The sequence below is a fragment of the Prionailurus viverrinus genome, chromosome D1, assembly GCF_022837055.1.
Source record: "Prionailurus viverrinus isolate Anna chromosome D1, UM_Priviv_1.0, whole genome shotgun sequence".
Lineage (NCBI taxonomy): Eukaryota > Metazoa > Chordata > Mammalia > Carnivora > Felidae > Prionailurus > Prionailurus viverrinus.
Genome location: NC_062570.1, coordinates 74,700,952 through 74,724,231, shown reverse-complemented (window position 1 = coordinate 74,724,231; position 23,280 = coordinate 74,700,952). Strand labels below are relative to the sequence as shown.

General features: G+C 37.8%; 1 protein-coding gene across 2 annotated transcripts in view; it reads left to right on the top strand.

The window, feature by feature from the left end:
• Nucleotides 1-23,280, top strand: part of UEVLD (UEV and lactate/malate dehyrogenase domains) — a 52,885-nt gene that overhangs the window by 10,967 nt on the left and 18,638 nt on the right. For both annotated transcript variants that reach the window (XM_047877542.1, XM_047877541.1), the window contains exons 3-7: nucleotides 1,261-1,326; nucleotides 7,120-7,283; nucleotides 10,815-10,950; nucleotides 12,371-12,489; nucleotides 16,274-16,376. In XM_047877542.1, the coding sequence (XP_047733498.1) occupies nucleotides 1,261-1,326; nucleotides 7,120-7,283; nucleotides 10,815-10,950; nucleotides 12,371-12,489; nucleotides 16,274-16,376 (588 nt within the window). The remainder of the gene's footprint in view (nucleotides 1-1,260; nucleotides 1,327-7,119; nucleotides 7,284-10,814; nucleotides 10,951-12,370; nucleotides 12,490-16,273; nucleotides 16,377-23,280) is intronic.

Sequence of the window (23,280 nt, the reverse complement as noted above, 5' to 3'; positions counted from 1 at the left end):
AAAATAAATGAGCTTAAAAAAAAATAAAGCTAACTTTTTTTTTCTTAATTGCATCTAAAGATTATAAAATTATAAAATCTTAAAATTGTAAAGTTGGAGTCTGGTATCTGAAAATGATGATAACTTTTATATTGTAAGGGTTAAATTGTAGTGTAGGGCTAACGCTTAGCTTGAAAAATAACAGCTTTGTGTTGACACTGAAGGTTAAGAGATAACAGCCTTGCTTTGCTCTTGTAAACTATCCTCATACTCTTGTAAATTAGGCTTCACCAATTAAGGAAATAAAAGTTTGTAGAAAAGAGCATCAGAAGCAGGGTCAAGGAGATCCACTGGTTGCAACTTAGAGGCAGAAAGTCTAAAATAAACACCTCATTAGGCAGCTGTTTCTAACTCATCTGGAAACTGTTTCTTTGTTCTGTTCCCAGGTGATGATAAAACGATGTGATCGGTTATAAAAACTCTGTACCCCGTCTGTTCGAGGCCGCACTCTTATCAAGAGTGTTGGTCCCGATCGGTCGGCCTTGCCTCTCATCGTAATAAACTTTGTTGTGACTGTCACTGGTGCCCGTAGCATTCTGTTTCAGGAGTCGTGTGGATGCAACAATATGTGACAGTTATTTGATGATGTCCCTGAGTTTCATAGTCCTAAACTTTTTTTTATATGTTTATTTTTGAGAGAGAGAAGGAGAGAGAGCGCACTCTTAAGTGGGGAGGGGCAGCGAGAGGGAGATAGAGGATCTGAAGCAGGCTCTGTGCTGATAAGCAGCGAGCCTGATGTGGGGCTTGAAGTCACGAACCTCAAGATTATGACCTAAGCCAAAGTCGTATGCTCAACCAGCCAAGCCACCCAGGCACCGCTATGGTCCTAAAGTTCTTAAGTATGTTTTCACATTATCACATTTGATCCTTATGACCACTTTATGATGTAGTCTTGCTTTATTTTATAGATCATGAAACTGAAGGTCAAAGGGATTCAAGTAACAGCTTCAACAGTAAAGCTGCATGTGTCTAAGTGGGGAAAGTAGGTCTAGAATCTGGAGTTTCTGTATCAAAGCCCTCTGTGCTTTCAGCTATCCTCTTGGCGTTCTAAGAAAAGCCAAGTATGTGGTAATTTCCCCTTGTCAACATAGTTACAGATGCCTAGATGATGAACCTTAAAAATTAGAGGTGCTTCTGTATGTGGGTATGTGTGTGCACAAACTTTCATACAGTTTTTTCTACTTTTGAGTGTACATTTTGGGGCTTTTATTTTTCTTCCAGTGTTCAAAGATAGTTCCCAGAAAGACCTGCTGAATTTCACTGGCACTATTCCTGTGATGTACCATGGTAAGTGTGGAAGTTGAGAAAATATGGGAATTTTGTAAAAGAACAGTTTAACAAGAGCTTACATTTGTTTAGTCCCATAACATTCTCTAAAGTATTTTCACATATAACATGATGTACACAGAACCTTATTGCATATAGCAGAATGCTGTCCCAGTCAAGGTGGCCTAGATTAATATCAACAAATTCAATTCAGTTCAAAAAATACTTAACGAGTATCAACTATGTGCCCACTAGTCTGCTAGGTGCTGGGGTACAGAGGAGAGTAAGACAGATGTTGGGGAGGAAGACCTTCCTCTGCCCTGTAGTCCTTCCAGCTGGACTTAGAATCAAATTGACATAAGACAGGTTAACAGGAGAAAATCAAATTTAGTAGGTGTGCGTAGTGGGGAATCCACACAGACATGAGATTCCAAGGACAGTGAGGGAGCATGAAGCTTATCTGAGCTAAGGAGAGGGGAGGGGCCTGCGGACACAAAAGGGAGAAAGACCACTAGCAAGAAGAGAAAGGAGATACTTGGAAAAACAAAGGTTGCCCTGTTATGCAGCTAAACTCTAGGTAAAGGGGAGTCTCTTTTAATAGCTCTCTTCCAGGCACAGGCTCTTCCTCCCATTGTAATTTAGGCAGTTGAGAGGGAGGAAGAAAGCTTTTCCTGAATCTGCCAAGTTTTGATTACTTTTAACTCAAAATAATCTTTGTGCCAAAGTGGCCCATCTTGGGGCAGCCTGCCCTGGGCCCCTACACAGAGACAGGCCTGATTTTATGGACAGTTCTCTTTGCTTTCCATAGCAAAATGCAAGGATCACACCTTCTTCTCCATTACATCAATGTTTTGATCCTGTCCGTTTCCTCGTTTCCCTCTGTATGATGTCCCCATTGTATGGGTGAAACTCAGTCTTAGCCTAGTCAAGCGATTTACCTAAAACCACACCGCTTGTATCAGACTGTAACTTGAAACTCCAGTAGGAAATTGGGGGCCATTAAAACTCAAAGAAGGCATCATATTTTCAAGTGATCTGCCTGCTATCAAGTGATAGCTAAGTGTTTGCCAAAAAACAAACAAACAAACAAAAAATCGCTAGTTCACCCATACTTAACTCTTCCTATTTGTCCAAACCTACTTCTATCAGTGTTCGAGAGGACTAACCTTTCAGGTAGGTATTATAGGTGATTGCTTATATGGTATGATGTGAAGAAAACCAGTGAAGCTTTGGTTCTAATAGAAGTTTCTGAAGGGGTGTCTGAAATCCCACCACTAAAAACCTATTCCTGGTCTTTAATCCCAAGAGGGTTAATATCCCAAATCACTAATACATAGTGCTGTGTTTATAGAAAATACTTGGTAAATATTTGTTGCATGGTTGAGTTTATTTGATTACTGACTGAAGGGGCTTAGTAATAAATGAATTTGCTGGGCAGTTGAGAGAGGAGGTAACTAAAAAGGGATGAGGAGGACCTGAAAACAAATGGGGAGAGAATGGTAGAATTTGCTCCTTTACAAAAAACTCAGCACTGTATTATAGGAAGACACTGCCCAAAAGACACCAAGGAGCTGTATTTTGGGGGACTTTTTTCGAAGTAGGTACTTCATTATGGTAGTCCTAGACTGTTAACAAACCCTTCTTAATTTCTGCCCCTCCATGATCACTCACTGCATGAGGTTCACTCATGTTTTATTCTGCCACTGTTTATGTCCCACTATGACACCTCCTTTGGCATAGGAAATGCATAGGAATTCAGTTTGGTTTTTATTTTTTTTTTATTAAAAAAAAATTTTTTTTTAACGTTTATTTATTTTTGAGACAGAGAGAGACAGAGCATGAACGGGGGAGGGTCAGAGAGAGGGAGACACAGAATCTGAAACAGGCTCCAGGCTCTGAGCTGTCAGCCCAGAGCCTGACGCGGGGCTCGAACTCACGGACTGCGAGATCATGACCTGTGCCGAAGTCGGCCGCTTAACTGACTGAGCCACCCAGGCGCCCCTCAGTTTGGTTTTTATACATAAGAATATGGTTCGAGATGGAAGTAGATGAGCAGTGAGCTGGGCTCTGCAGAAATTGCAGAATTGATTTTTATTTTCCTCCTTGTTCCTCTCCTGCCAAACTCTCAGACTCTTTTCTGGCTGCCTAGAAAACTTTACTCAGACCTGTTCCCCATTACTTGTGTTCTGCATTTATTATGATTAGATGTTAGAGAGAGAGAGAATTATTGCCCACCCCAGTGATTGGTTGGTTGATTTCATTCCCAATTCTCACCCACCCCAATGATGTCAAGGGTAATTATATATTAACAGAGGAGCTCATCAAGTGAATCACTGCTTAATAGCATTTCGGTTTCAAAGATAGTGTGAGGGGGTAACAGGAGGGCATAAATCTTATTTTAATATCATTGGTAAAATGCCCCTCATTGGCGTTCTGCATTTCCTAAAGCCGAGGAGTTATTTCATTGATCCTTAAGCTGGATCTTCCAAGGTAGTAATGGTACCAAAGTACCTTTTTTTTTTTTTTTTTTTTTTTTTTTGCAGTACACTCTGTTTTCTTTGCTTTTGAGTAGAATTATATCAACTCTTTGTGATCCATATTAGTTACTTCCTGCTGATCAGAGGTCAGAATGTTACAATAATAGATACTAACTCCAGAATTTGTAAAATGTTACAATAATAGATACATGAGGATTAAGTGGATTACCATAAGTAAAGCTCTTGGCATAGTGCCTGGCACATAATAGATGCTTAATCCTGTATTTCTTTCAGTTCTTAGTTTTATTAGTATAATAATAATGCATACTGTGCTAAAAAAAAAAAAAACTTAAAAATTGAGAAGGGATGAGGTTAAGCTTATAACTAACCTCCTACCCAGTCCTATTCCCCAGATGAATCTTCCATTGATATTTCCTTATGTGTATCTGCAGACATTTTCTGAATCATTTCTTATTATCTCTCCAAGATTGTGTGAAGGTTATGATGACACTTTTTATTCATCCACTGTACTTGAGAAATGTGTATCATCTTAATAAGTGATACCCATCTGAATTTTATTTACAGCTAACTTAAATTATATTTTTATGATATAATTACTTCAGATCTGAGGACTCTACCAGGATTTCTGACTCTTTGGTAATGAACTCCCGAAAGCTAAGTGGGCAGGGAATGAGGCAGGGCAGTGGCTGACAGAAAAGAATGGGAAAGAAGAAGGAAGAAGAGAGCAGAACACCAGTAGTGAAATCTTACCAGTTGGACATGGGAATCAGGCTCATCAGTTGCTTTGCCAGGCATGGGCTAGTAAAATGCATGAATGCTGCTGGGGAAGAGCATTGATGGGGGCAGCAGATCCTTGATCAACTAGGAAGATACCATCAATAGACATTTCTTTCCTTTTCTCTAATGTGTGGTACTTAACACAGAAAGCGACACCATGGAGATTTGGCTACTCCAGCTATATTATGTAACAAGAAAATTTGCATGGCCTAGAACAGTGGCTTTCAAATGTCTTGACTGTGACCCACAATAAGAAATACTGTACTTTTACATACACAGCTAGCATACATGCATGTGCACGCACTCATATGTGTACATGTGCATTATATGTACATGTAATGTACATATGTACATTAATATATGAAACTGCCAGGGGTGCCTGGGTGGCTCAGTCGTTTAAGCATCTGACTCTTGATTTTAGCTCAGGTCACGATCTCACAGTTTGCGGGTTTGAGCCACACATTGGGCTCTGCACTGATCATGTGGAGCCTGCTTGGGATTCTCCCTCTCCCTATCTCTCTTTCTCTCTCTCTCAAAAGTAAATTAGAAAAAAATAAACACCATAATACCTGTCATGTATTCTATTTTCTTTTCAATTCCATTTGAAAATATTGCTTGCAGCCCACTAAATTAATTTTGTGACCCATTTATTGCGACCACTATTTGAAAAACACTCTCTAGAGAGTATGTAACATTAGACAGAATAACTGCTTTTGGAGAAATTTGATGGTGTCTCAGTACCTGTCAGTCACTTTGTGGTGCTACAATCACATGACTTTATAATCAGAATTATCTATGGATCAGTAGCTATGCCGATAGCCAAATAGTAAATACTTAGACACTATGGTGACAGATGTTAACTAGACTTATTGTAGTGATCATCTTGCAGTATGTACAAATATCAAATCATTATGTTGTACGGTGAAACTGTTATGCTATATGTCAGTTATATCTCAATTAAGAAAATTTTTTTAATACTTAGACAAAAATAGAAGAGGAGTGTTGTTCTCAGTACTGCTGATATAAAATAATAGACCCACAAGTATTAGGGCATTTCTATAATACTGATTTGCAATCTTAGTTGCACATTAGCATTACATGGGAAGCTTTTAAAAAATGTTGTCCATACCCCATCCCATTGGATCAGAAACTGGGAGAGTGGCATAGGTATTGGTATGTTTCCAAGTTTCTTAAGTGTTTCTAATGTGCATACAGGGTTGAGTATTGCTGTATCCTTAGAGGAAGAAACAAGACGAGAAAAGTAGCTGTCAGTGGAAGGATGATTTTCTTAGCAAGAAAAAGATTTCAGTAGAAAACAATACTTTTTTATTTATACCTGCCCTATAGTTAAACCTTCAACATGGGTTTGAAGTAAATTGCAAAAATTGCCAACGCTTCATGGTACTTACCATATGATGTACTGTTCTAAGCATCTTACATACCTCAACTAATTTCATCCTTACAACAACCCTATGGGGTAGGAGCTATTATTACTATTTCCATTTTATAGAGGAAGGAATTGAGGCACAGACAAGTTAAATAACTGGCCTAAAATCATAGAGCTAGTAGTCGTGGGTGAAACTAGGGTTTAAACGTAGGCATTCTTGGTCCCGAGCGGCCATGTTTGTAAGTATAGTGAAAGACATGCAGTAAGACTGTGAGTGCAGGAATTGACCATCAGGAGATACAGTAGATACAGCTAATGGAGTTGATCAGATTTCTAGTTTAAGTTTAGTTTTTACACTTTTATTAGGTCGTAGATTTGGGCTTCCTGGCAACCAGAGCCGTCAGAGGTTTTGGCTCTCAGTAGTCATGACATTACACGTGTGTGGTTGGAAGATCATGCACTCAAGTTCCTGTCTCTCAGGACACTGGGCAAGGTGATGCTTAAGGTTCTTTTCAGCTCTAAGTTCTGTGATCTAACCCAGCTTGGTGACGGTTAGTGAGTAATTTGCGGGTCAGTATCAAATGTATCCAATTCGTCTTTGTTAATTCATTAATTTTTCATGTGTTTATTCATTCACTTATTCTTATGCATATAGGAAACCTTTATTGAGCAATCAGTATGTTGGGCTCTATACTTGGTGTAGGGAAAATAGAAATGAATAATACCTAACCCTCTGGAAGTTTACTGTGTAAAAGGAGACACAGATCTGTAGGCAAGTAACTTCAATGCAGAATAAGTATAAAAATAAAAGTGTCCACTACCTTTAAAGAAAGGTACAATAGCTCTGCTTGGGTGGGGCAAAGAGGTTACATAGAGAAGATACTGTATCCCAGACTCCTGGTACAATAGGTCCTGTAAATATTATTGAATGGAATTGGATGAGCTGGCCATTGTCTTAATTAAATTTCTTCAGATGTTATGCTGGTGCTTCAGTGGGAACATGAAAATGGAGAAGTAGGCCTCGATTTATGTAAATTCTTTATATATGCACTTGACTAGACTACAGGTCTTAAGATGCCACCTAGCTGTACCATAAATATAATGTATATGCTTCATCATTATTTGAAGATGTGTTTATTTTGTCTCAAATAGGTAATACATACAACATACCAATTCGTTTGTGGATCTTGGATTCCCACCCTTTTGCTCCCCCCATTTGCTTCTTAAAGCCAACTGCAAATATGGGTGTCTCAGTTGGAAAACATGTGGATGCTCAAGGCAGAATATACTTGCCCTATCTTCAAAACTGGAGCCATGTAAGATCAATTTGGATTTTCTTGTAAAAGTTTTTATTTTTCTGGTGGTACAAATTATTTTTCTCATGGTACAAATAAGTGAATTTTCTTTTAATGACACTCCTCGTATGGTCTTTGAAAGTAATTTTAAATTGAGCTCCCTAGAGTCACCTAGGTTCCAGAACCCCAGTGACAGACAGCAGCCTGCATGAAGCACTCTCTCCAAGTCTGGAGCCAACTATTATTTGCTCCCTCTCTTTTTATAGTTGTTTACTGCTTATAAAGCACATGAAAAGCTACTAGCAAGATATTGGGCATTATTTCCTAGTCCCTCCTTATTACAGGTTTTTATGTAATATATGTATTTATTTATAGTCTTGGGAGGGCCTAGGGGAGTCAGTTGGTTAAGTATCCGACTTTGGCTCAGGTCATGATCTCACAGTTTGTGAGATCTCATTTGGCTCTGTGCTGACAGTGCAGAGCCTGCTTGGGATTCTCTCTCTCTCCCTCTCTCTCTGCTTCTCCCTACGTGCCCCCTCTCTCTTTTGCTCTCTCAAAATAACTAAATAAAAACTTAAACAAAAAAAGAATGTATTTTTTGTTTTGCCTGTTTTTGACCTTTATGTAAATTGAATCATACTGTATATAATCTTTTATTACATGTTTTGTTTTAACTGAGCATTAAGTTTTAAAAATACATTCACAATGATATATGTAATTAGTTTATTTGCTTTAAAGTTCTCACATTATGTAATTTTGTAATGATATATGTAACTAGTTTATTTGCTTTAAATTTCTCACATTATGTAATTTTGTTTTCTGTATTTTTCATCTACCATTATTATATTGAGCATGTCTCATATTAAACAATCTGTTCAAAATACATGGTCTTTAATTGGTTGCCTGATGATCTAGCATAAGGATATTGGCATAATATATTTACAGATTGATCTGTTGTTAGAAATTTAATGATAAGCATCCTCAAATATAAATACATATAAGCATAAATGTGTATACATTATAAATATTTAATAATTTCCTAATGATAAATCTCTAGGAATGAAATTACTGAATCAAAGCTTAGAAATATTTTGAAGGCTATTCTTACATATTGCCAACTTGGCCTCCAGAAGGTAGACAAAATGTATTTCTACCATCACTTGAAATCAGTGTAGAATGCCAGTTTTCCAGCACTCTTGCCCTAACCAGAAGGTATTATCATTAAAGCAAAACAAACCTTTGCTTATCTCTATATATTTACTTACAAGGATGTACAATATGTTCTCATTTTTATAAGTAATTAAGATCTTTATGAAAGGATAATTTATAATATACATATACGTAGAAAATTGTAGGGCAGGAGGACCAGAGATCCCTGAAGGAGATCAGGAATATGTTGAGTCAAGTGAGATTAGAGTAAAGGATGGTGTTAGGATTATCACTTTTTGTTTTATATACATCCTGTGAAAAAGCATGCAATTAGGGACACGTTTTACTTTGTTTCTACAGTTTTCTCTATTTTTCATATATGTAAAACCTTTAAAAAGAAGAAAAAATACAAGAAGGGATGAACACCAAGTGGTTGGTAGTGGAGTTTAGGTGCAGGAACATTGACCTTTTACTTTATGAATTTGTACATCATTTGCATTATGTGGTGATTTTATTTAATAGGATTGCCAGTTTAATGTGATGAATAGGGCATAATAAAAATTTATCCACTGGAGGGACAAAAATGATACCTTAATGTTTAGTTGTTTGATTATTTGAGAAATTAAAGTATTTTTCATATATTGATCATTTATGTTCCTTTAAAAAAATTTTTTTTAATGTTTGTTTATTTTTGAGAGAGAGAGAGTCAAGAGTGTGAGCGGCAGAGGGGCAGAGAGAGAGGGAGACACAGAATCTGAAGCAGGTTCCGGGCTCCAGGCCATCAGCACAGAGCCCCATGCAGGGTTCGAACTAACGAACCGTGAGATCATGACCTGAGCCAGAGTCAGATGCACAACTGACTGAGCCACCCAGGCGCCCCTAGGTTCCTTCTTTTTTTAATTGTTTATCGCCTTCAGCCATTTTTACCCTTCTTCCCCGCACCCCGCACCCCCCCCCCCCCCAGCTATCCTCAAACAATATTTTGACATCTGTTCCCTGTTGTGGGAATTCATCTTTCCAGTTTCCTTTTTCTGGTTTTCATTGGCATCTCTTTTCGTAGTTTTGTTTGTTTAATAAATACTTAGAGATAGCCCTATTAACCTAGTTGAAGTTGTATTTGATTTGAGTTCAGACACTATTGATTTCACTTTACTATTCTGAGCCTCTTTATTACAAGCTAAAACTAGTCTTTTTTTTTTTTTTAAGTTAAAACTAGTCTTAAATTGCCCTATTTAAAAGTACTGCAGTAACTTTAAGTTCCTCACGTAGTTGGAATTATAATTATGTGATAGAATTACATAGAATTTTGGAGCTGGAAGGAATCTAGAGGCTGTCTAGGCCAAAGATTGCAGATGTTTTCCCCAAGAAATTCAGTGTGCTGTGTTAGACTTACATTTTGTTGAACAGAAAAGTGGGTTTGTTTTGCTCTTAATACGAATTTGAATGCCTGTATGTACACTCCAGTTTGTCACAATAACCATCTTCCCAAATGTTCTTAAACTTGCCAACTTCCCACATTATGTTATCTGCTTGGTCTTCAAAGGTGTTTGAGCTTTTGATTCTAATAGCTTCATCCTCTTAATATATAAGTAATGAATCTCTCAGACTTTGGGAAATTAAATCCTTTTCAAAATAAGCAAACTGCTAAATATTTTCAATACTAATAAATATTTTATACTCACAGCATATGTTTGCATGCATTTGTTTCTCATGATAGCCACTTGGGATTTATTATTCATATTATATTGCTGATAACCCTGAAGCTCAGAGAGGTTAAGTGAATTTCACTAAGGTTGCTTAATAAATTAAAAGAAACAGTACTGGATTAGATAATATTTTATCAGTGTCACTTTTCTGATTTGATAATGCTTACATAGGAGAATGTCTGTTTTGTTTTTTTCTTTAAGAAATATACACTAAAGTATTTAGGGGTGAAAAGGTATCAGATCTACAATTTATTCTCAGTTTGTTCAGAAAAATATGTAGAGGGACACAGACTGAGAAAATATATGTGTTAAAATGTTAACATTTGAGTGACCTGGGTGAAGAGTATATGAAAATCCTTTGTACTATTTTTGTGACTTTTCTATAAGTCCGCAATAATTTCAAAATAAAAAGTTCAAAAAAAGACTGTTCCTGAATATAGGTACTCTGCTAGTAAGCATAGTCATGCTATTTTCCCATCTTTTGGAGAGCTGGATTAGCATTTCTCTAGTTTTCAGGTAAAAGAATTAAGTAACTTTTCAGTTAAAAGTATCATCGAATTTGTATGATAATTTTCAAAAAATAAGAGCATAATGCAAAACTTTCTTTGGGTTAACTCTTTAACAATGCATAGGTTAATAAGGTAGTATTCTTGAGCAAAATCTTTGCATCACTTTTCCCTTTGTGTGTATTCTGCAGCCTAAGTCTGTCATTGTTGGACTAATTAAAGAAATGATTGCCAAGTTTCAAGAGGAACTTCCCCTGTATTCTCTACCATCGTCTGATGAGGCACGGCAGGTAGACTTGCTAGCCTATATTGCAAAAATCACTGAAGGTTTGTATTTTTGTTAATCAGAGAGTTATGAGTTTACAATTTCTAATATCCTTTACTCTCTGCTACTTGCTTTCTTATTCTTTAAAAAAAAAATACTTATTTTGGAGCATCTGGGTGGCTCAGTCGGTTGAACGTCTGACTTCGGCTCAGGTGGTGATCTCGCGGTTGGTGGGTTCGAGCCCCACGTCAGGCTCTGTGCTGACAGCTCAGAGCCTGGAACCTGCTTTGGATTCTGTGTCTTCCTTCTCTCTCTGTCCCTCCCCCACTCACGCTCTGTCTCTCTCTTAAAAATAAATAAACATTTAAAAAAATTTTTTTAAACATTTATTTCGAGAGAGAGAGAGAAAGCATGAGCAAGGGAGGGGCAGAGAGAGAGAGAGAGAGAGAGAGAGAGGGAGAGAGAGAATCTCAAACAGGCTCCATGCTGTCAGCCCAAAGCCTGACATGGGGCTCGATCCCATGAACCATGACAACATGACCTGAGCCAAAATCAAGAATCTGACTCTAAACCCACTGAGCCATCCAGGCGCCCGCTGCTACTAGATTTCTATAAGTAAATATATTCATGTAGCTATGTATATCTGTGTTGAATCAAAAATTTCTACACATTAATCAGTGTGTTACCATATAGTTCCAATGAATATGGTTTCTTAAAATGTAAAAGAATTACCCTTATACTGACAGATAAAATAATTTGTGTTTTGTTCCAAATCATTTGATATATATTAATGATCCCAAACTTTTTCATTATATTTTTATGTGGCTTTTTGCCTCATTCAATATATCGGACCAGAAAACACATGATTCTCAGTGTTTCTCATTGAACAAAAAGCAAAATCCATGCTTGTAAACTTCAGTAAGGCGTTAAACATTTTTGCATTGTAGACCAGAGCAGTAAGAATCAGAATGTTTTTCAGAATTATGGAAATCCTAGTTTTTAGTCTTATATAATATTTTTTAAATGTTTGGAAAGGTTTTTTCTTTTTTTTTTTTCCAACGTTTTTTATTTATTTTTGGGACAGAGAGAGACAGAGCATGAACGGGGGAGGGGCAGAGAGAGAGGGAGACACAGAATCGGAAACAGGCTCCAGGCTCTGAGCCATCAGCCCAGAGCCCGACGCGGGGCTCGAACCCACGGACCGCGAGATCGTGACCTGGCTGAAGTCGGACGCTTAACCGACTGCGCCACCCAGGCGCCCCAGGTTTTTTCTTTTTAAGGAGGTAGCCTCTATTTAATATAACATTTAATGAGATTCCTGTCTTGCATTTCATTTGTTCAAGTATTTTTGAGTGCTTCTTATAGACTAGCACCATGTTTTCTGTCCAAGTTATTGAAGGTTGGTGTATTTTTTTTTTTGATGCTAAAAAAGATTTTTGATACTATTTTAAAATTCTCATAATAATCCACTTTTATTTCTAGGTGTCTCAGACATAAATTCAAAGAACTGGGCAAATCATGAGCATAAAACAGTCAATAAAATTACTGTGGTTGGAGGTGGAGAACTGGGAATTGCCTGCACATTAGCAATCTCAGCAAAGGTACGTAAGCACAGTGGTTATAAATCCATCTATCATATTGCTACACTTTTAAGCAGTGTGTGTTTAACATATAAGAAATAATGGCTTCACCTTGTCATGTGGGAAAACCTCACTTTGCCTTCAAATATATTTAGTAAGTTGGCAAAAAAAAAAAAAAGCTGAAAGCTCTCATCAGGGATATTGCTTCTTAATTAGTACTTAGTCACAGAATAGGCTTTAAAAAAGTGACTTGAACAATCGGCTCATCATCCTATCCAAGGGAAACCTCAACGTGACATTTATCCCACTTAGTCACAAATTCCTTTGTGTTTTCTGAGTCATGCCGCTTTAATTAAACTCTTATTTAATATAATACTTAATTTTAGCTTTTTCTAAAATTAACAGTTTTTTCTTGAAGATTGCCTTTTCTGGTGTAATAACTCCACTTTCTCTTAGGATCATAGTTTCTGAGTGGATATTTTACACTAGTTTGCAATTTGTTTATTTTTCCACCACTCCTTTTTACTAGATCTTTGGTATATAAATTATTTGCAGAAAGGCTTACATTCCCTTCCAGAGAGGTTCAGAAGACGCTCCAGGGTCCCAGTATCATGGTAACAGCGTGTCTGTCATTTCAAGATGTAGCCCACAGTAGAATAGCTGTCCCTCTCTGTTTATTTGGTAGCTGGAGTTTCATTTTTTCTTTTCTATTAAAATTTGATTGTTTGCCATCTAAATTCTTCCCTTCTTATTTCAGACTCACATATGTCTTGGAGATAGGTTCTACTTCAGCAAGTAATTAAAGTGTATCCAGGGAGCTAGAAAATTTTAAAAGCTGGCTGCACAGAATAACATATGCTAACTTTTGACTTCGTTTCATCTCCACCCTCCATGTGAATACACTATTCCCTCTTAATTGGAATTTGAATTTGAATTGTTTTCAGTTCTTTTGTTACTAAACAGAATGCTTCCATAAACATTGCCTTACAAGTTGCTTATTTTCTCCTCTGAATTTTCTTTTAGGTACACATAGTCTCAAAAACAGTACTAGTGAGTCAGGGCACGAATGGTCTTTGTGGGACTTAACTACATATTGCTAGATTGCACTTCAGAAGGGCAGAACTAATTTATGCTGCTGATAACAGTGTGCACATCAACCTGATTTTTGACATTCCTAGCAGTACTGAGTTTTATCAATTTTATTTGGTTTTGGTAAGTACAAGAAGGTCCCTTAAAGTCATGTTCCTTCAGCTGTTAGAAGAGTCTCACTATCAGTATTCCTTTGTCTGTAAGCTGTCTAAATGGAAGTTTTTTCCCATTTTTCTTTATAAACACTAATATTTGGATACAAGGTACAATATATAAAATACTATGATACAATAGTAGTCATAATAGTGTCAGTTGTAGTGGTAGCAGCGGTAACTAGCGTTTAACTGAATGCTTATTGAGTGCCAGGCACTCAGCTAAACACTTGACTTATTTTTACAACAGCCTTGTGGGTTAGATGTTATGGTTACTGCCAATTTACAAATGAAGGCAGAGGGAGGTTATGCAGCTTGCCCAAAGTCACACTGTTAATAAATGGGGGCAGGATTTGAAGTGAAGCAGTCTTATTTATAGAGCCTGTATTCTAAATCTTTACTGTCAGCATGTGACTTTCAGACCAGCAGCATTGGCAACATCTGAGATCTTCTTAGAATTACATTATCTCAGGCCCCAGCCCAGACCTATGGAAGTAAATCTGCATTTAACACCCCCCCCCCCCCACCGCCATGTCCATGTGCTGCACTGATCTACTGAATGCTGATCCCTTAAGGCTTGGGAAGTTCTTCTCTAAACCATTATGTTATACTGCTGTTGTTTACCGTTATTGCAATAATGCCATAATAATGCTATAATAATATAATAATACCATTATTGCTGTTGTTGTTACTGATGGACATTTAAGTTGTGTCTTGTCTTTTGAAAACCTTATACGTGGGGTGCCCGGGTGGCTCAGTCGTTTAAGTGTCCAGCTTCAGCTTGGGTCATGATCTCACCATTCATGGGTTTGGGCCCCGTGTCAGGCTCTGGCTGACAGCTCAGAGCCTAGAGCCTGCTCAGATTCTGTGTCTCCTCTCTCTGCCCCTCTGCTGCTTGTGCTCTGTCTCTCTCTCTCTCTCTGGGGCGCCTGGGTGGTGCAGTCGGTTAAGCGTCCGACTTCAGCCAGGTCACGATCTCGCGGTCCGGGAGTTCGAGCCCCGCGTCAGGCTCTGGGCTGATGGCTTAGAGCCTGGAGCCAGTTTCCGATTCTGTGTCTCCCTCTCTCTCTGCCCCTCCCCCGTTCATGCTCTGCCTCTCTCTGTCCCAAAAATAAATAAACGTTGAAAAAAAAATTAAAAAAAAAATAAAATAAATAAACATTAAAAAAAAAAAAGAAAACCTTATACATAATGTATCCTTTTACACATGTACTAATAAACTTGTTGGATAATTTCTATAAATGAGATAGATGGATTAAACGAATTACTATGTTTTTAAATTCTGATAGAACTTGTCAAATTATCCTCCATATCAATTATACCAGTTGATTCTCATACCCACAGTGTGTGAGGATGCCTGTTTTCCCCACACTTCTGATGTTTAACTTTTGAATCTTTGCATGTCTCATAAATGAAGATGGTAACTCATAGTTTTGTTTCTTTCTTTTTTTTTTTTTTTACATTCGTCTTATGAGTGTGGCTGACAATAATAAAATTAGTAGGTACAGTTTAGAAAGGACTGCTCTCTGCCAGCTCTGTGTCACAAAATTAATCTTCATAACCCCATGAAGTAAGGCCAAGTTCAGTGACTTGCCCAGTGTGACAGAGCTAATGAGTCCTATTGCTTTTCTTTTGTCCTTTCTGCTTGATAGTCTGCTGGATCCCTGGGTACTCTTGCTTCTGCACTCTAATATAGGAAAGATCCTCAAACCGCTTACCACTTGAGAAAAAGACCTTTCACAAAAGTAACCTGATTCTGAGGAGTTTCTATGCCATCATTTACATGGTACCCAGGGAGCCATTGACAAGCATATGTAGTGTTTTCCTTTTCCTTCTTTCTTTTTTTTTTTTTTAATATTATTTTTGGGAAGGCGCAAGCGTGGGAGGCACAGAGAGAGAGGGACAGAGGATCCGAAGTGGGCTCTGAGCTGACAGCAGCAACCCCGATGTGAGGCTTGAATTCACGAACCACAAGATCATGACCTGAGCTGAAATTGGATGCTCAACTGACTGAGCCACCCAGGTGCTCCTGGACTGTTTTCCACAAGATTTCTGAGGAGAGTTCTACATGATAATAGGATTTTATTTTAGATATATGGCTATTATCCTTTTTTTTTTTTAAGAGAAACTTGGCATTAGTATTGACTTTCATGCTAGAAATGAGGCGCTAAAATACACCAAAAAATCACTCTTAAGTACTTTCAGAATGGAAATTGTGACATCAAAATGAAAACATAAACTCAAGAACGACAGCAAATATATTGAGTGCACCAAGTCATCTTTATTACGCATTGTTCCATCAAAGGAAACCTGCCATCTGTGACCTCTTAGTTAAGTCCTGCTAGATCCCAGTTTTCAGTCAAGCCTAAAGGATTACATTACTCAAGTTCATAGTAATTTCTTGCTTACAAGTCCCTTTTATTGCTGTCGTGTTATTTTTCCTTCATAAGAGAGCATTTTAGGCCCACGCATTCCCCTTTAGCTTCCTTCTAAATGAACTAAAATTGAGTAACTGGCTGTGTTTGTGTAATGCTGTATGTTCTTTTTGTTATTGTACTGTACAGGGCATTGCAGACAGACTGGTCCTCTTGGACCTCTCAGAAGAGACGAAAGGAGGAGTGATGGACCTTGACATCTTTAACCTGCCTAATGTGGAGATCAGCAAAGGTCTGGTTATTCTGCTTAATAGATCTTTGCCTCATTTGCTCTCATATTTGAGTCCTAGCATTGTTTTAGTATATATATTTTTTAGAACAGTTTTAAGTTCACAGCAACATTGGACAAAAAGTTTCCTGTATATCCCTTACCCCCACACATGGGAAGGCTCCCCTGTTATCAACGTCCCCCACCAGAATGGCACAATTGATAAGCCTACCTTGATACATCATTATCATCCCAAATCTGTAGTTTACATAAAGGTTCACTCTTGGTGTTGTGCTTTCTGTGGATATGGACAAATCTATAATGACATGTATTTACCATTATAGTATTTTTCACTACCCCCAAAATCCTCTGTGCCTTGAGTCTTAGAATTTTAATGCTAAAAAGCACATTAAGGGGCGTCTGGGTGGCTCAGTCGGTTGAGGGTCCGACTCCGGCTCAGGTCATGATCTTGTGGTCCGTGAGTTCGAGCCCCACGTCGGGCTCTGTGCTGACAGCTCAGAGCCTGGAGCCTGCTTCGGATTCTGTTGTCTCCCTCTCTCTCTGCCCCTCCCCTGCTCTTGTTCTGTCTCTATCAAAAATAAATAAACATTAAAAAGAAATTTTAAAAAGCACATTAAGGTTCATCTAGTCGAAGCTCCTCATTTTACATATTGGGAAACTAAGATTCACATAAATGAAATGACTTACCCTAATTCATACAGAGATTGTAATCGATTAAATTAAAAAGAATTCATATGAGCAAATAGCATTCTGATTGGTCAGAAGGATTTATTCTGTCTTTGTCTTATACTACAGTATAACTTTGTTTTCTTTGATTGCTTCCATTCTCATAATATATTGGTTAAGAGCACTGGATTTAGAGTTAGACAGATAGGAGTTTGCATCCTAGCTCTGCCACATTATAGTTCTGACATTTGTCAGGTTATATAACCTCTCAAAGTTCAGTTTTATCATCTGTAGAGTGAGAATAATACCTACCGCTTGGCATATGGCAAAGTGTTAAACCCAGATTTTAAAAAAATTCACATCACTTTCACTAAAAATATATTGTTAAAATAAGTTTTAATAAGAACAAAAGGATTTTGTATCATTAATAAATAAATTTTTAGGGGCGCCTGGGTGGCGCAGTCGGTTAAGCGTCCAACTTCAGCCAGGTCACCATCTCGCGGTCCGTGAGTTCGAGCCCCGCGTCAGGCTCTGGGCTGATGGCTCAGAGCCTGGAGCCTGTTTCTGATTCTGTGTGTCTCCCTCTCTCTCTGCCCCTCCCCCGTTCATGCTCTGTCTCTCTCTGTCCCAAAAATAAATAAACGTTGAAAAAAAAAATTTTTTTTTTTAATTTATTTTATAACATACATGATGTATTAGTGCAGACATACAGGTAGGTAAATACCATATTTGGGGATGTGGGCTTAAAAAAAATTTTTTTTTAATGCTTATTTATTTTTGAGAGAGACAGAGACAGAATGCGAGTGGGTTGGGACAGAGAGAGAGGGAGACACAGAATCCGAAACAGGCTCCAGGCTCTGAGCTGTCAGCACAGAGCCCGACGTGGGGCTCAAACTCACGGACCACAAGATCATGACCTGAGCCGAAGTCGGACGCTCAACCGACTGAGCCACCCAGGTGCCCCAAAAATATTTTTTTACTAGAGATGCATGATCAAAAAATTTGGTAGACCAGGATATAGCCAAAGTCAAGTTGTAATATGTTATAATTGTTTGGCTTTCCTTGACAATATTTAAAAAAACAAAACAAAACTCAAGATTGTGTCACAAGCCTGAATGTACTTAAGAACAACAGTGGGTGAGAAAAGTTGAAATTATACCTACAGGTTATAAAAATTGGGTGTATTAGTTGGAGTAAGCCTCTGGATCTCTGTAGGGTACAACGAGTTCATTTTCCTTCTCTGGAAAGAGTGCAGTATTTGCATTACTGATCCTTTTGTAGGCTTCATATAGAGGATCCCTTGGGGAGCTGGAAATTCTCTGTCATTTCCAGTACTAAAGTTCTTAAGGGACCTCTTAACTCTTCCAAATCACTTCAGGAGACTTTAATACATGGACCCTAGAGGTTGTGAGGCCTTTTAGGACCTCACAATTGTTTCTTCCTGTGTGTCTCATTAACCATCAATTACAATTGTTTCACATAATTGAAAGGATAGAATCCTCGGAGGAGATGTATAGTGTGTGGTGTTTGCCACCAAGTAAGGAATGTCAAATGAGCCCACACCATCTTGGGGACAACTTTCATGTTCCCCTTGTTAATTTGATTATATATTCCTGATAACACTGAATTTAATCACTATTACATGAAGAATTTTAAATATAATGTTAACTAACATCTCATAAATACATTCCATAATATGGAGAGAAGTATATTAATAATTTTGGGAAATTAAAGTCAATAGTTTGGAAATTTGAGGAATGCTCCATCATGGCAGGTATCGATGACTGCAACTGGCCATCCTAGAGTTGTGCTTTGGCTCCATTTGGACTTTTTCAAAATAGCTATTAAAGCATTTGGAGGAGGAACACACATATATACGGGTGAGCATGCAAATACATATGCATATATACACAAACAGTTATGCTTGTGTATGCATAGACTAACTCTGGAGAAATACAAAGAAATTATTAAGAGTTGTTGCTTCAGGAGTCAGATGGGAAACTGTTCTGCACTTGTTTTAATATTTTTATTCCTTTATTTTTATTTTGTGCTGAAATACATATAACGTAAAATTTATCAATAGTGACATTTAGGGCATTCATAGTGTTCCACAGCCATTACCACTATCTAGTTCTAGAACATTTTCATCATCTCAAAAGGAAACCGTGTACATTAAGCAATCACTCCCCATTTTCCCTCTCCCCAGGCTCTGGCAGCTGTCAGTCTGCTCTGTGGATTTGCCTATTCTAAATATTTCATATAAATGGAATCATACAATATGTGGCCTTTTGTATTTCGTTTCTTTCACTTAACATGATGTTTTCAAAATTCATCTGCATTGTAGCATGTATCAGTACATCCTTCTTTATATGGCTGAATAATACTCCATGGTATGGATGTACCACATTTTATTTGTCTGTTGTTGTCAGCCGTTGGACCTTTGGGCTGCATCTTTTTGCTGTTGTGAATAGGGCTGCAATGAAAGTTTATGTACAAGTTTTTGTTTGAATAACTGTTTTCACTTGTTTTAGGTATAACGCAGAAGTAGAACTGCTGGCTCATGGCAATTCTGTGTTTAAATTATTGGTGGATTAATAGTACGCTTTCAAAGATCTTTATTTTTTTTTTCAACGTTTATTTATTTTTTGGGGGACAGAGAGAGACAGAGAATGAACGGGGGAGGGGCAGAGAGAGAGGGAGACACAGAATCGGAAACAGGCTCCAGGCTCCGAGCCGTCAGCCCAGAGCCTGACGCGGGGCTCGAACTCACGGACCGTGAGATCGTGACCTGGCTGAAGTTGGACGCTTAACCGACTGCGCCACCCAGGCGCCCCTCAAAGATCTTTATTAACAGCACATGTAGATCTAAATAGCTCTATTTCTTTGAATAGCTTCATAATATTTTGTCAGATGGGTATCTATCTCCTGTTGGGAGATATTTAGTTTGTTTTTGTGGGGGTTTTTTGTGCTTACAAATAATAGTGAAGAGAACATTGTAATGCAAAAATTTTAGTGTACTTTTCTAACTAGCAGGATAAAGTAGAATTACTGGGTCAAAAGATACGTGTTTTTAAAATTTATATTGCTAAAATTGTTCCCCAAAAAGTTGTACCAATTAATACTCTGGGTCAACAGTATGTAAGTACTCCTTTTTCCTTTCTCTTGATTACTTTTATCCTATATTAAATATAGCTAATTGGATCATTGTCCTATATTTTGATCATGGTTATTATGTTTATTATATTATGTTTACTATTATGTTTATCTGTTATCTCTTAATAATAATAGTTGCCTTTTTTTTTAAATTTTTTTTTTCAACATTTATTTATTTTTGGGACAGAGAGAGACAGAGCATGAATGGGGGAGGGGCAGAGAGAGAGGGAGACACAGAATCGGAAACAGGCTCCAGGCTCTGAGCCATCAGCCCAGAGCCTGACGCGGGGCTCGAACTCACGGACCGCGAGATGGTGACCTGGCTGAAGTCGGACGCTTAACCAACTGCGCCACCCAGGCGCCCCTAATAGTTGCCATTTTTTTAAGGAATCAGTAATATATGCTTGATACTTTACATATATTCACACACTGTTACTTTTCTTATTTTATTTATTTATTAAAAAAATTTTTTTAATGTTTATTTTTATTTTTGAGACAGAGGGAAACAGAGCATGAGTGGGGGAGGGGCAGAGAAAGAGAGAGACACAGAATCTGAAACAGGCTCGAGGCTCTGAGCTGTCAGCCCAGAGCCCGATGTGAGGCTCGAACCCACAAACCGTGAGATCATGACCTGAGTCAAAGTCGGACGCTTAACCGACTGAGCCACCCAGGTGCCCCATTCTTACTTTATTTTATAAATGACTCAGAGAGATTGTGGCTTAGGACATGCAGTTAGTAAGAGGCTAAATTTAGGATTTCAATTGTAAGTTTGTTACCAGTTTCACATGATTCACTCCAGAAATTGTGTATATACAAGCATAAATGTTTGTGTGTGTGGATATATGCATGCTTATGCATGGAGAAAAAAGTGTTCAGTAGTTGTAAATTTAAAAATAATGTGTTGTTGGGGCACCTGGGTGGCTCAGTTGGTTAAACATCTGACTCTTGATTTTAGCTGAGGTCATGATTTCACAGTTTGGTTTGTAGGATGAGATCAAGCCCCATGTTGGGCTCTGTGCCGACTGCATGGGGCCTGTTTGGGATTCATTCTCTCTCTCTGTCTCTCTCTCTCTCTGTCTCTCTCTCTCTCTCTCTCTCTCTCTGCCCCTCCCCCACTCGTGCATGTGTGCATACTCTCTCAAAATAAAAAACATTTAAAAATAAATAAAAAATAAAGTGTTGCTGACTAAAGCATAATATGCTCAATAGCCAGTGGTTCATAAAACATGGCTTGTGGGCTAATCTCTTATATCAGAACCACCTTAAAACTACAGACGCCTGGCGTCCACCCTAGGCTGTGGATCCCGAATTTCTAGGAGTGGAGCCTGGGAATCTACATTTAGATAAGTAGCTCAGGTAATTCTTATACTCATTAAAGTATTCTAAAAATTATAAGTAGTGACATTATTGCAGATTGTGGAATCAGCACAGGGGACTACGACCAGCATTTGATAAAAATGAACTAGAACAACAGAAAATATCAGAGTAGTATTGAGGGTATTTTCTGTAATGTTTTTGCTTTGTATATATACATATGCATATATTATGTCTTGGGTTGTAATAGAAAACGTATTTCATAGCATGTCCATCTCATGGCATGGGTCACAATCAAATTTTTGAAACTCACTGTATTGAAGTAAAGAATCTTGACTGAAGCCCTTTTTTTTTTTGCCTCCTTTCCCCCTTTACACTTACCTCAGATAAATACTTCTTCCTTAGCCTCAACATGCCCTTCATACTTAACCTTGAGTCACCTTTTCTCTGGGAAACCTTCCAGAGTAATCCTAATGCCAAATCACTTATTACTCTTCATGATTTTAGTATTGATATTGAAATTTATGTTGTATCATTTTTTTCTCTTCCTGAGACATTTTATCAATAGATATACCTTTTATTTTTAAGAAAATCCTCCCTAAAGATAGAGATATGGCATAACATACTTAGTTCATGGCTTTAGTTTGCCACATATAGTAAATCTTAGAAAGTTTCAGTGTTGTTTCTATAGCTCCAAACCCAGACCACTGTGGCAGTAATTGTTAAAGGCACTCACTTGAACTGAGCAGTGATTTCCTACCTTATTTTTTAACAGGAGTATTCTTGTATAATATTAAAAAAAAAAGTCTACCTCTATTCATCAGACAAAAATATCCCTTCCAGTCATTGACTGAAATAACGCCCAAAGCTACTGAGAAGTCATTCTTTGGTAGTTCCCTCCCCTGCCAACATAGGAAGATTTTTAGTAGCTATCAACTTAACACAATTTCTAAATTAAGGGTCATCATCATTTCTAAAAGTGTGTGTCCTAGAGAAAAATAATTTGAAAGGAACATATTTTTATGTAATTTTTATTACAGTTAGAATGGTTTAGCAATATACCAGAGAAAAGAAAATATTTGTACTGTCTCCAGTATATTCAGACTGATAATACTAAGCTAGAATACTTCAGTGAGGTCTCCACAGCATTTGGACATTGTTATTTGATTGATTTTCCATGGTTTTGAATAAAATAATTCAGCAGTGATTTAAAATCAGTGTGTATTTCATTCATCAACATCATCCTCATAATCTGAGAACAGTGGTATATCGGAGCATGAAGTATTTGCTGGGTCTTTTGACATGCTTGATAATGGATTGATATTCCCTACTATAACTAAACAAGCACTGGTCTAGGGCCTGTTGTTTGGGAACCAGTGGCTTGGCAGGAAGGATGTAGTTTTTCTGGGCTACCCATGCAGCTGGGATAGAGGTAAGAGTTTTCTGTCCTGGAGGTCCAGATGCACCCCTGACCCAGGAGGAAACATCACTACGCTAATTAAGTAAGTGGTAAAGTTAGGATTTGGAGCAGGCAATCTCACTCTGAAGCCCTCCATTCTAACCCTTGAGCCCTACTGTATGATATCTAGGGCAAGGACAATATGTCATTAACCTTGTGTTCTTAGGGCCTGGTATAATTATGCTTGGCATGACAGGAACCTTAGCAGAGGTATATTGAACTAATTGTTATTGAATAAACTTTTATTATGATCCTTAACCTTGTAAATGATATCATATCTTCACATAATTATGCTTAAGGTTCTTAACTTTCTTT